Raw genomic sequence first — 12,585 nt, forward strand, 5'->3', positions numbered from 1 at the left:
TGTCCACTAAGACGCCAAGATCCCTCTCACAGTCACTGCTATTAAGCCTGGTTTCCCCCAGTTTATATGTGTGCTTTTGGTTTTTCTTACCTAAGTGTAGGACTTTCCTCTACATTGAATTTCATTTTGTTAGATAGGGCCCAGTGTTCAAGTCTGTCAAGATCCATCTGGATCTTGAGCCTATCTTCTAGGGTGTTGGCTATTCCTGCCAGCTTAGTATCAAGTTCAAGATTACATTAAATCAAGCTTAATTTTTAATTTTGTTTCTGGATGTGGCTCTTGGATGCCATCAAGACTCAAGCACACCCTTCAGATTGGGAGATAAATGTGAGGTCACATCCAAATGTTAGCTTAACTCCATCATGATCTGTTTCTACTATTTTCCTCCAGATTAGCTTCTCCTTAGCATGATGAAGTTTCCTTCCTTTCTGGATTGATTCATAGAATTAATTAAGAGCCCAGCTTTGAATTTAATTATCCTGACTCACTGTATCTTTTAAGCATCTCTGCCATTTTTTTCTGGCAGCTGATGAATTGTAAGATGATCAGTCTTCAGATAAACCTAAAATCCAGGCTTGTCTTTTTAAAAAAAGCATTTGAGAGAAAGAGAATGAGAATATGAATTATGCAGGCGTGTGGGGCAAATCATCCATGACAGTAATTTCTAAGATGGCACTGTAAGGACCTCCAAAGACCTTTAGCGTCTTCCCAGCAGGTAGTATTCCATGAGGTTTGCCAGGGGCATAAAAAGTTTGATTTCTTCTTTTATAGCACAGCCCCAGAGCGTCCATTCCAATCAACTTTTGCATATTTTCCCCAAGGGCTCAATGTGCTGATCGCTTTAGCAATGAAGCTGGAAAGCTAAGAGAGTTGTAAAAGATGGGGAACAGAGATTGACGTGACTGTTACGAATTAAAATCCGTTTGTCTTATTTCCAGTTAAGAGAGATAACAAAGACGGGATTAGATCCCTGAATGGCTTCCCACTTAAGGCCAGCAGTGGCTGGATTTGACAGCGTTTACCAAATGTGGGGGCATTTAGCCATTTTCTGCTTTATTTGTTCTTTTGCACAGTGGGGAGTCAAGTGGTGGCGTTTGGCTCTTGGGTTGCTCATTGTCTTCTGTCCTTGGGAGACTCGACTCGGAGTGAATGAGGAGACACAAATGGCAGCCTCCAAGGGGCTTCTCTGTTTCTTGGCGCACGCCTCTGAAAACGGCTGTTGTGTTTTGGAATGAACTCGTCTTTCAATAAACTCTTCTGTCCTCTTTCTACAGCAGACCCACACAAAAGCAGAGCTTTCTTCCAAGCATCGATGGCCACACAGTCAGCCTTGGCACCATGCGCTGAGGGTCAGACCCGATGCGCTCTATCATTGCAAGGCATCGTACAGGACAGGGTTTGTACAGGCACATGGCTTCCGGCATGTGCTCCAGAAGACCCCTCTGAAGGACCAGAGAAACAATTGCAGCAGAATAACAGAATAACAGAGCTGGAAGGGACCTTGGAGATCTTCTCTCCAGCCCATCCTCAAGTGGGAGACCCTGTATCATTTCAGACAAATGGTTGTCCAGGCTCTTCTTAAAAATCTCCAGTGTTGGAGCAGCTATAAGTTCTGGAGACAAGCCGTCCCACTGGTTAATTGCCTTCACTGTCAGGACATTTCTCCTTAGTTCTAGGTAGCAAAGCCACCCAGTTGCTCTGATCTGGGAAGGTTCACCCCACAAAGCTACTTTGCTTGGGTGATTGGAGTAGATCTCTGTCCAATCACCAGTGGAAGCTTTGTGGAAGGATGGAATGAGAGTGTAAGTCCTCTAAGCATTTGTGTGCTTCTCTCTTTTATTAGTTCAGTCTCCCTCCTGCCTTCCTTCCAGAAGCTCAAGGTGGATTAGATGCAGTCTCCCTTCATTTTATTCCAACAACAACTCTGTGGAGGCAGAACAAGAAACAATGGGTGGAAACTAATCAAGGAGAGAAGCAACCTAAAAATAAAGAGAAACTTCTTAACAGTGAGAACAATTAACCAGTGGAAAAACTTTCTTCCAAAACTTGTGGGTGCTCCGACACTGGAAGTTTTAAAGAAGAGATTGGACAACCATTTGTCTGAAATGGAATAGGGTTTCCTGCCTAAGCAGGGGGTTGGACTGGAAGACCTCCAAGGTCCCCTCCAACTCTGGTACTTGGTTATTCTGAGAGGTAGGTTGGCTGAGAAATTAGGACTGGCTTAGAGTCTCCTAGTTAACTCCCTGTGGTTGAGAATAGAGTTGAACATGGTCCTTATCAGATGCTTTACCCACTAGGCCATTTGGACTGTCTGCAGCTGCAATCTTGCTACCCCCAATATCCTCAGTGCTACTTTCTGGATAGCGTTGTGATTACTAGGTAAAATCAGACCATCCTTAAACCTGTTACTGCCCTAGTCTTCTTTCCAGTCCAATAAAGTAGGATTCACTTTCCATTTGGAGGGAAGTCAACCTTCCTTCACTGAACAGCCTTCTCTTCGAGAACTCTGAGGTGCATGAGACAATATGCCGCATGCAAGAATGTCATTTTGTACTCTTTAGGAACAATTCTGCAAAACCTGGCTCTGGAGAACGTAGTGGTGGTATTGCAACGAGGAGGGATCCTCAATCCAAGGGATTTTATGGGACAATGCCCACCTCCCCATCTCTGCTGCTGAGTGAAGGAAAGAGAAGGGAGTGGGCCCAGTGGAGTAACTGGTGAAGCTGTTCTTGCTGTAGAATAAATCCTCAGGGAGCTCTGGCTCCTGACTCGGCCACAATCCTGCATGGAACTGGGGCTGGAACCGCATGGAGCTTTCAGCTGTTGAAAGGGTGGAAAGTAAGGAAGGCTCCCCAGTCCATATTGCTTGACCATGTGCAGCCTCTATCTCAAAACATACCCCAGCCACACCATTAAAATGAAAGTCCTTATATAGTTAACCCGCCTTTGTGAATCTAGATCAGGGTCTTTCAATCTCGGCAGTTTTAAGGTGTGTGGGACTTCATCTCTGCTTCCACTGAGTCATTTGCTACAAGATGGACAACAAATAAATTCAATAAACAAATACTCTAAATACATTCATAAATGAATGAATGAATAAATAAATCTCCCAGAATTCCCCAGCTACATGCTTAACACTTAACACTTTCTGAAAATTCACTTTAAGGTACATAAAGTGGTCTAAGCTACCTTCCTTCCCACAATGTTTGATGACATTAATACATTGGGGTAAGTAGAGAAGTACCAACAGTTAATTTGCTTCTTCACTTTTATTTTAAGATTAGGGGAAATGGAGGGTCTTTTCTAGGCCTCAGATCAACAGCTAAGCATGTAGACAATTTCCATGTTATTTTTTCTTTCTTTCTTTCTTTCTTCCTTTTTTAAAAAAAGTACATTTTTAACTGCTTGAGTAACAAGATGACGTTGCTTTGCTTGGCAGCAGCAGAAGTAAGATAAGCTGGGTTCTAAGAAGGGAACCTGCGCAAGCCCACAGCCCAAGGTCGTCTTTGTAGTGACAACTGTTTCAGATTGGACACATTTTCATTCACAATGTTTATAAGCTAATTATTTGGACTGGCTACATTCTGGGAACCGGGCTTATTGTTCTGTCACCAACAATTTGAAGGCACAAAAGAGCATTTCATCGTCTCGGTAATAATAATGATAAGAGCCACAATATTTTTGAAAGGCCTGTTTGTGCAGCTGGGCCTTCCGTCAAACTTTATTTGAAAATATGACGTACAATGATGTCTTCAAAGTTCTAATGGGGCTGTTTGGTGCCTTTCGCGATTACGTTGATGGCTAAGCTGGTCCTAGGACAGAGAAGGAGGCATTTCAAGGAAACGTATTTATTTATCCAATGCACAGGGCTTCCCACATGTCAGGCAACTCCTTTCGCAGTGCCTGATTTTCTCTTCTGGGAGAAGTCTAAAGCCCTTCAAATCGGTTCTGTTTGGCTTCGGTCAAAAGGGCTCATTATTGCAATTGTAGTGAAAAGAGGGAGGCCAAATAAATAGGGCAAAGCCGCTGCTCCCTGCCTGGAGAGGGCTTCTCAGTTACAGGGCTTCAGATGTGATTCTGGAATGGACCAAACGGAGACACTCATCCAGCCCTTCCCTTAAAACTCTGGTGTCTTCCAGGGAACCCATGGATGATGCTTGGAGGCAACTTTCTGGAATCAAATATCAAGCTGGAATACGGGATCTCTAAAGCACTTTGGGCGAATTGAAAAAGTTCCAGTGAAGGGTAGCATCACTTTCCAAGGCAACCTTTTCTATTAGTTGACCTCTCTTACTAGCTAGCAGGGAATTCTTCCTGCTATCTAATATCTGATTCTGCTTCCTGTTGTTGCTGGTCCAACCGAGAGCAAGTCCCTCCTTTCTCCTTTTGGTCTCCTCTCTTCTCTTCTGCAGGCCAAGGATTGCCCGTTCCTTGAGCCATTTCTTCAAGGATTCATTTTTCAGATCTTCTTCTGAACTTCCTACAGTTTATTGGTGGTCATTTTAGGTTGCAGTGCCCAGAATTGGGCATAATAATATGAACAGGGCAGAGGAGAATGGGACAATTTGTTTCAATTATGTATATATTATGCTTCTATTGATGTACTGAAAAAAATATTTTTCCCTTTTAGCAGCTTCCCTACACAATTGGCTGATGTTCAGCTTTTCAAACTCTGTTTATATGTCAAGCTCCTTTCGATATTTGGACCTTTCATTCCCCTCCCCTTTCCCCCCCCCAAAACAAGTTATTTCCTTATACCTACACTCTTCTACACAGGATCTATACAAGAGTGAAACAGGGTCACTTACACAGGTTGTGGGTTCTCCATCTCTGGAGATTTGCAAGTAGAACTGGGCAGCTACCTCTGAAGATGGCTTCATAAGTTCTGTACAGTGTAAAGAATCAGACTAAATTAGTGTTTCCCACCCATGGGAACTTTAATTGCTGGGGAATTCTGGGAGTTGAAGTCCACTCGTCTTAAAGTTGCCAAGGTTGAGAAACATTGGCCTAGATCATGAGTGTCAAACCCGTGGCATCGTGTTGCCATCACGTGACATATTGCAATGTTTTTTTTTCCTTTGTGGAGCTGGGCTGGGCGTGGCCTGTGCATGATGGCTCCAGCCCATGGGCCACCAGTTTGACACCCGTGGATTAGATTTTCTTATAGTCTCCTTCAAGTCCACAATTCTCTACTTTTTGGTTCAAAGCGTTCTATCATAATAGCCAAACTGACTATCTAGCCAAAGACCTGAGTAGCCTGGAGGTGGGAAGTTATGTATCTTATATTAGAATTGTGAACATTTTTTTTTCCAAACTAGAAAGTTCCAAATACTTACAGAGGTGACTATAACCTCAGTTAGGATAAATGTGGAGCTTATGAAAAAAAAAAAAACATCTGCTGTGCTAGCCTTCCTCTGTCCTGTGTTCTCTAGGAAGAGATCTTTGCTAACTCAACTGAGTTATCTTAACCAAGATCCTTCTGGGTGCCTATATTTATAGAAGACACCCGTGATCCATGTTTATACATTCTCGGTTCCAAGGATTTTCTTCGTTCTCTCACAGACTTGCTGCTTTCGAACAGCTGCATCCCGTTCCTGGGCTCGGCGGAAGGACTGGATTTTCGGACCCTGCTGCTTGATGAAGAAAGGGGTCATCTCCTGCTCGGCGCTAAGGACCACATATTCCTGCTCAGCTTAGTCGACTTAAACAAAAATGGAAACAAGGTCAGTTGATCGTTGGGCAAAATCAATAGGTCTGCCTCCTAATCGATCTGCTTCCTCTCCCTGATTTCGTGAAAATCCCGGATCATCTGTCCTGGGCCATCCTGTGGGTTTAATAAACTAACCACCCATGGTTACGTAGCTTGCTTTTAATAAACTGAGTTTGTCAGCCTGCGGAGCTCTCAGAGTAGGAAAGCAATATAATAGCATAAATATCAGCTGGACGTTTGCCCTCCATGGAGCTAGAGTGTAAACAGTTGTAACATCTCTCTCTGCCTTTCCCCGTGTATTATGACAGCTACATGCAAACAGGGTCAGTCTTCATGCAGAAACACTCATATTTCACTTCACTTCAAGAGAAAGGACGATCCTTATTGTTAGAAGTCATCGAAAACACAATGGGGCCCTTAGAATTCATAGGGGAGGGAGGCATCACGTTTGATTTAGCTTACTTCTTCTTTTGTTCCAGAACTGATTCTAGTTCCTTTCTAGAACTCGTTCTTTGCTCGGATGTTCTTTTAAAAAACAGCACAGAAACGCAGATGCCTAACTGGAAGTTTATTGCTATAGTCTTTATTTGTTCTGGTAAAAAGGGCTTTGCTGTCAGGAGTTCCAAGGATGTTAGATGGGAAGCAGATGCGCTGAGCGATAAGCCCTTCCTATGAAATGTTAATATGCATTTGGTATAATTCAAAGTGACTTTACTATAATCAAATACTTGTTTGAGATTTCATGGAAGGATAGGTATCGATACATTTAAGAAGAAAAACACGAGGATTTTTTTTTTTTTTTTTGGCTGGCTATATCAAATTGCGTATTTCAAAGAGGGAAATCATCCTCGGATTAGACTTTCAAAGAAACTCATTTAAGATGCAATCACCCATTTTGGAGCACAATCACTTTTTTCTTGGCCTGCTGATTGTTTCTTATGGTTTAATTCTTAGCGAACATGTGCATGTTATGGTGCAATTCTTAGCGAACATGTTGTTTGTCATCTTTTCCAGCAGTTCTATTAGATGGTACCCTCAATCTATTGTAGCAGAGGGAACAATGTCTCCAATATGGTCCAACAAGGCAAAATCATAGAGACATTGGACTGCGGAGTCCTTGATGCTCTCTGAGTCTGGTTCTCTGCTTGCAGGCATTTCATTACCCAAGTAGGTAACATAATCAGTGACTCTTCTCTTGAGGCATTTAACCCAGCCATGTTGGCTGAGGAATTCTGGGAGTTGATGAGGCCACTTATCTTAAAGTTGCCAAGATTGGGAAATATAGCATTAGACCGTAATGAAGTGAGGGAGATCCACTTCAAGGAAGCCTTTCATATCATGAAGATAACATGGCTCTTTTCTGTAGCCAAGAAGCCAGGTGTTCCACCTCAGTAAATCAGTCTGGGTGGACTGGAACCGCTTCAGGCAGATGCTGCGAGATACATGTCAGCCTTCTTCTCCTAGAGCTTTTAGGCTGGACCTCAAGATGTGATGGAAATGCAACTCTCAGCCATCCTGGATGGCTAGGAAGTCCGAGAATTATAGTCCCCAATACATCTGAAGAACGCCTGGTGAGAGAATCTTGGTTCATCCTATGTAGAATCTCTACTCCAGTTGAAACACAGAAGCTATTATCTGCTTCATAGTTCAACCCTTGTTGAGGAGCACCAACATTTCCTTCCTGGGGGTTTTCAGACTGCCGAAAGGTTTGCGGCCTTTTCTTCTGTAGGTCCTGCTTTTCCTTGGATGTGGTTAGTCAGGCTGCCTCCTGGGCTTCTGTTTACAGTTTTGCAGCTGGGCCGGTCTGTTTCTGATAAGTTTCTCCCTGACCTTTGTCGTCAGCCAGTAGCACACAGCAGCATATTTTAAAGGTGAGCTCCTGTTCTAAATTATTTTCCCTAAATAGTGGCCTCAGAGAGACCTGTAGGTGCTCTGGTCTTTTGGCAACCAGCCTGCCTTTTAATAGACCTCTGTATAGATTTATGCTTCTAGTTTTCAGGACAAGGCCCTCCTCCCCCGCCCATCAACATCTCTTTCTAGTTTGTCCCTCCAAGCACAATTTTTATGTCCGTCAAAGCCACGTGAGAGGGACCAGGCTGGAGAGATGCTTCCTGGTAGCAGATGAGTATCGGAAGGTAATGTTTGTGTTGTGCTGTGTTCATACAGTCAGGTTTGTGTTGGCCAGGTGCCACCCGGTTGCTTCAGAGCTTCCTGTAGGTGAGGAAACGGCATCCGTTGGGAGAAGTCGGCCCTTCACGTGCCTTGAAATTGCATCATCGGACAAAATCCCCTCCGTCGGGGGAAACCCCATAAATTAGAAGGCTGTACGAAGTGCTCTTCCTGCAATGATAGGAGGAAGGATGAATGCAGAGCAAGAACAGAGAAAAATCCTGGCCTTTAACATAACAGGAGAAGATGGAGTGCTCTAGTGGGAGATTTGGGACCGTGGAATAAATACGGTCATTTTTTTTTTTTTATTAGTTAGGAATGCGTCTGCATACATTTCCCCCATAAATAAATGATGTTGTACCTTATAAATCTCCAGAAAATAGATGCTCACTCCAAAAGGAACCAGTCAGCCTGAGCGATTCCCTGGGGAAACCCAGCGAAATGATGCAGTGCTGAGACTTGGAGCTTTAATTGCCTCTTCTGAGCATCAGGGCAGAGATCTGGTTACAACAATGTGCCCCCGATAGAGTTTTCATAGTTTCCACTTTGTCTGTAGAATCCAACTCTCCAGCTCAGTGATTTCACCACAATGACAGAGGATAATTCAGTAAAAGTCCTCCCTAAATACAGTGTGGAAGACTCATTTAAAATATTTATTTATCTTGACGTGTTTGTTGCGTGTTTTTTAAGATGTTTTGTTACTCAGGAATGTAAATAGGGATTCAGCACACCAAACACAATGGAGTTGACATGGACATTCACCCCGTTTCTGCTGGGATGTGTTGCTATCGAAGAACAACAAAATGTTGACAAGCTGCCAACACTAAAGGCCTGTGAAGGTTAGATGTAGTTGACGGACATCTGGGCAAAGAGATAAATAGATGGAGCTCTCTTATTTTGAGCAAGCTCTCTTAGAGAAGGCTAAATGCTGCTGGTGCCACCTCTGCTTGACAGATTCAAGGCATTGGACTTTCTCTGCCTTATGGGACATTGGCTCCACTTCCCTGAAGTGAGGTTAGCTCCATCCTTGTCAATGCCTAGGAAGCCACTCAAGAGAAGGCTTTGTCATCCGGGCCTGGGGCTCCAGGGCACCGGTGGCATTCTAAAACAGCTCCATGACTCAATAGACAATTTGGAGCTCTGGTGGCACAGTGGTTAAAATGCAGTATTTCAGGCAAACTCTGCCCATAGTCAGGAGTTCAATCCTGACCGGCTCAAGGTTGACTCAGCCTTCCATCCTTCCGAGTTCCGTAAAATGAGGACTCAGATTGTTGGGGGCAAGAGGCTGATTCTGTAAACTGCTTAGGGAGGGCTGTAAAAGCACTGTGAAGCAGTATATAAGTCTAAGGGCTATTGCTAGCGCTATTCACTCTGTGCTGTTCCTTGTGGTTTGCCTATTTCAATGTAAATAATGATCCTTGATATTTTTATAGTGATTGTTTTTATATATTTGTTTTACTTGATTGTTGTACGCTACCCAGAGTCACTTTTGAAATATGGGTGGCCATATAAACCAAATAAATAAATAAATAAATAAATAAATATATTTAATGCAATATTTTCCATGAGCCATGAAGGCCTCTTATGAAGATTCAGGAGGAATCTGAGCAACTAGCAATTTTACTGAAAGGGTTTAGTAAATCCTTTGGTGAGCTGAACTCATGAACCCTTATGCCTCTTAATAAAATTTGTCAGTCAGTAAAAGTACTGGCCAGATGCCTTCTCATTTCTGGCTGACACATAGACTAACATGGCTTAGAATTGGTCTTGGGAAAAAAAAAAGCTATTCCCCTAGAAATTCCCTGCCAAAAGGAATAAAGACGAGTGAGCCATACACGCGACACAAGAACCTAATTTTTCAAGCACATTTCAGCCCCTGTACAGATAGCTGGAGAATCTCAGCACTTAGGAGAGAGAATCACGCCTGCTCTCTGAGTCATGCCTTGCTCTCTGAAGCCAAACACACACACACAAAACCCACATCTGATTTCCATTCTCCTCTTCCTTAGCCATCTGACACTTTCATTCCACCCATGTGGACCGTGGTAAATCCATCACTAGGTGAGCTACCCATTTTCCGTGTGGAAAACATGTCACTCTACATATTGTGAGTTGCTGCCTCCTTTCTAAGTGGAGTTGCAATCTCAGTATTAAAGCAGCGACTATTTTTTTTTTTAATACAACAGGAACCTTCTGAGCCATCCTTCACTTTCTCCGCTTTGCTTTTGAAAAGGACTCGTAAATCAACCCCATGAAAATATTCCCTGCTCCCATCACGTGTGGCTCATTAGCTCCAGATTTATGGGACGCCTGGTGTTTTCCCTTCCATCTGGAGGATTCTGGTCCTCCTGCAGGGGAGTCCCACCGAGGAAAAGCTTATCGACGGCCATGGGTCACCAGGAGGGCTGAGCTACCTATTGATCCTGGTGTCAAAGGCCACGAGCTGTGAAACATGAGTGGGAGGAGCCACTGCTTCATCTCCTAGAGTCACAGAATCGGAAGGAGTTGTTGAGTTCAGACTTAATGATCACCTTCTTTCCACTTGGTGAAGAAAGCCACCATCCTTTTGGACTGCTCGTACAATTAGAAAGGCTCCCTCTCTCTCCCCCAAGAGTCAACCAGAATCTGTCTCCCAAAAGCTGGTTATTCCCTGTCCTGCAATCGCGAACAAGAGAGAACCAGCCTTATCTGATTCTGTCTGACGTGCTTTCAACCATTTCAAAAAGGATGATGACTTAGTTGACTTAGTTTCTAAAGGCTGAACCAACTCAGGATCCATTCCTAGTCGGTCCCCGGGACTGAAGGTTTATTCTTCCAAACTTTTGGATGCATGCTGGAGCCCATCCTCAAGGAACTGCTCCATCTCTCTCTCTCTCTCTCTCTCTCTCTCCCTCCCTCCCTCCCTCCCTCCCCCTCCCTCCCCCTCTCTTTCCCTCCCTCCCTCTCTCTCTCTCCAGAATATGTGCGCTCAATTATACCCCTCCTTTTTGTTTACACCAGCTTTGAAGGTAGTTTGCAACAATTAAAAAAAGAACATAAATAATAACAATAAAACGATGCAGTTGAAATCAAAGCCAACATTTAAAATTCATGTCATTGAAAGACAGTTATAAACTTGCACAACTTTTCTAGAAATAGCAAAATGTACATGCTTAGAGAACAAACCCCATTCATACTCTGAGTAGGCCTGAATAGGGAGAACACTCTAAAGTTGTCTATATTTACAAATAAGTATTGATATAAGTGATTGTCAATAACAGATCTCAAAGTTTATTCTAAGTGTTTTTTACCTTTATCTTTGCAATCGTTAATTATTGAGGCATGCTCATATGCAGGCATAAAATCTAAATGCAAATGTAACGTGTGAACCGTATGCTAAGACCTCATCTTCCTTGAAAACAGAGCCCTATATGAAACTACCCTATAAATGAAATAAAACCAAAAATAAGAAAAGTGGGGGGAATAATAATCTCAGGCAGTCGGGTGGGGAATGCGAGGAGGACATTGAAGAAGTAGAAGACAAAATGTAATTTTTTAAAGGCATTCATGCATTTTATTTACCCACAATTATATATGTTTTGAGATATAGATCGTACACCCAACTAATGGATGCTTCTCCAGGATGCAAAAACATTTTTAATGCTATCAGGACTTTTAATGTTTCTGAATTGTAATTTTAAATGTAGCTGCTGATTGCATATTTTATTTTACTGAATGTGCTTGTTAAATATTTTCACATCAGATTTTAGTATATTGAGAGCCAGGAAAATCTTGTTCTTCGAAAGGTGATGATCAGTGTTTGAAAAAACGAACGCATCGTCCATGCAGTTCTTGTCCAGATCTGAAATTATTGCAAAATTGTTATTTCTTCATGGGATTGCTGAGGGGGGGGAGGGGGGGCAAATGACACCTTTCAGCCTGGGAGGGGAGGGGAAACGGGGGTCCCATCCCTGTTTAATGCCAGCTCCTTCCTCACTGTAGGTCTGGAACGGCACAGAGGGTGGCTGAGGCTTAGTCATAGACTGCCTCACTCTTGCATTGAGGTTCTCGGATGCTGATGTAATAGAGAAGCGAACGTATAAATATAATTTAAGTCAAGAATAACAAAATCATCTGATCCTAAGACCCATTTCTAAATGAATTGCAGATATTTTGGCCCGCAGCAAAGGAAAAAGTGGATTTATGTAAACTAGCTGGGAAAGACGCCCATGTAAGTATATTTCTTTTTCTTTCCCCTTGGCCTTACGATTGCAATCTGTCCATTGGGGGAACCTGGGGACCTGAAATGCAGGCGGTTGTTCACGTCTCTTTGATTTGATCTCTAGCAAAGCCTCGGCCGTTGAGCTGGTGGTGGTGCTGGCATAGCGCTGTCTCCGGGGGTTATATCTGACTCATGGCTTACTCAGCCTGGTTTGCACCAGCCCTGAGACAGAAGGGGCTCGCTGGCTGTGTGTCCTTCACCACAAAGAGAGGCTCCTTACTTTCTCCTGCAGCAATAAATAAAACGATTAGTCAAAAGTGTTGCCACTGTCAAAGCAGGAGCCATTTTTGTTGGGATTCATGCTCCGCTGAAGATTTCCTCTGCATTTTTCAGTGTTTCTGAATCTCTTTGCTCCTGACACCCACGGGGCCTATAAAAAGATGTTGCATTCAAGATGTTGGTTTGGCCAAGAGTGGTTAGTCCACTCCGTCTGTCATCTCATGGC

General features: G+C 43.2%; 1 protein-coding gene across 6 annotated transcripts in view; it reads left to right on the forward strand.

Annotated features, from left to right (window-relative positions):
* The window catches only part of SEMA3D (semaphorin 3D), a 116,784-nt gene that overhangs the window by 46,978 nt on the left and 57,221 nt on the right, over nucleotides 1–12,585 (forward strand). For all 6 annotated transcript variants that reach the window (XM_034424856.3, XM_034424858.3, XM_087874363.1 and 3 more), the window contains 2 exons: nucleotides 5,563–5,723; nucleotides 12,027–12,089. In XM_034424856.3, coding sequence (XP_034280747.2) covers nucleotides 5,563–5,723; nucleotides 12,027–12,089 — 224 coding nt within the window. The remainder of the gene's footprint in view (nucleotides 1–5,562; nucleotides 5,724–12,026; nucleotides 12,090–12,585) is intronic.

The sequence above is a fragment of the Pantherophis guttatus genome, chromosome 7 (assembly GCF_059756535.1).
Source record: "Pantherophis guttatus breed Tessera chromosome 7, ASM5975653v1, whole genome shotgun sequence".
NCBI classification, from domain to species: Eukaryota; Metazoa; Chordata; class Lepidosauria; order Squamata; family Colubridae; genus Pantherophis; species Pantherophis guttatus.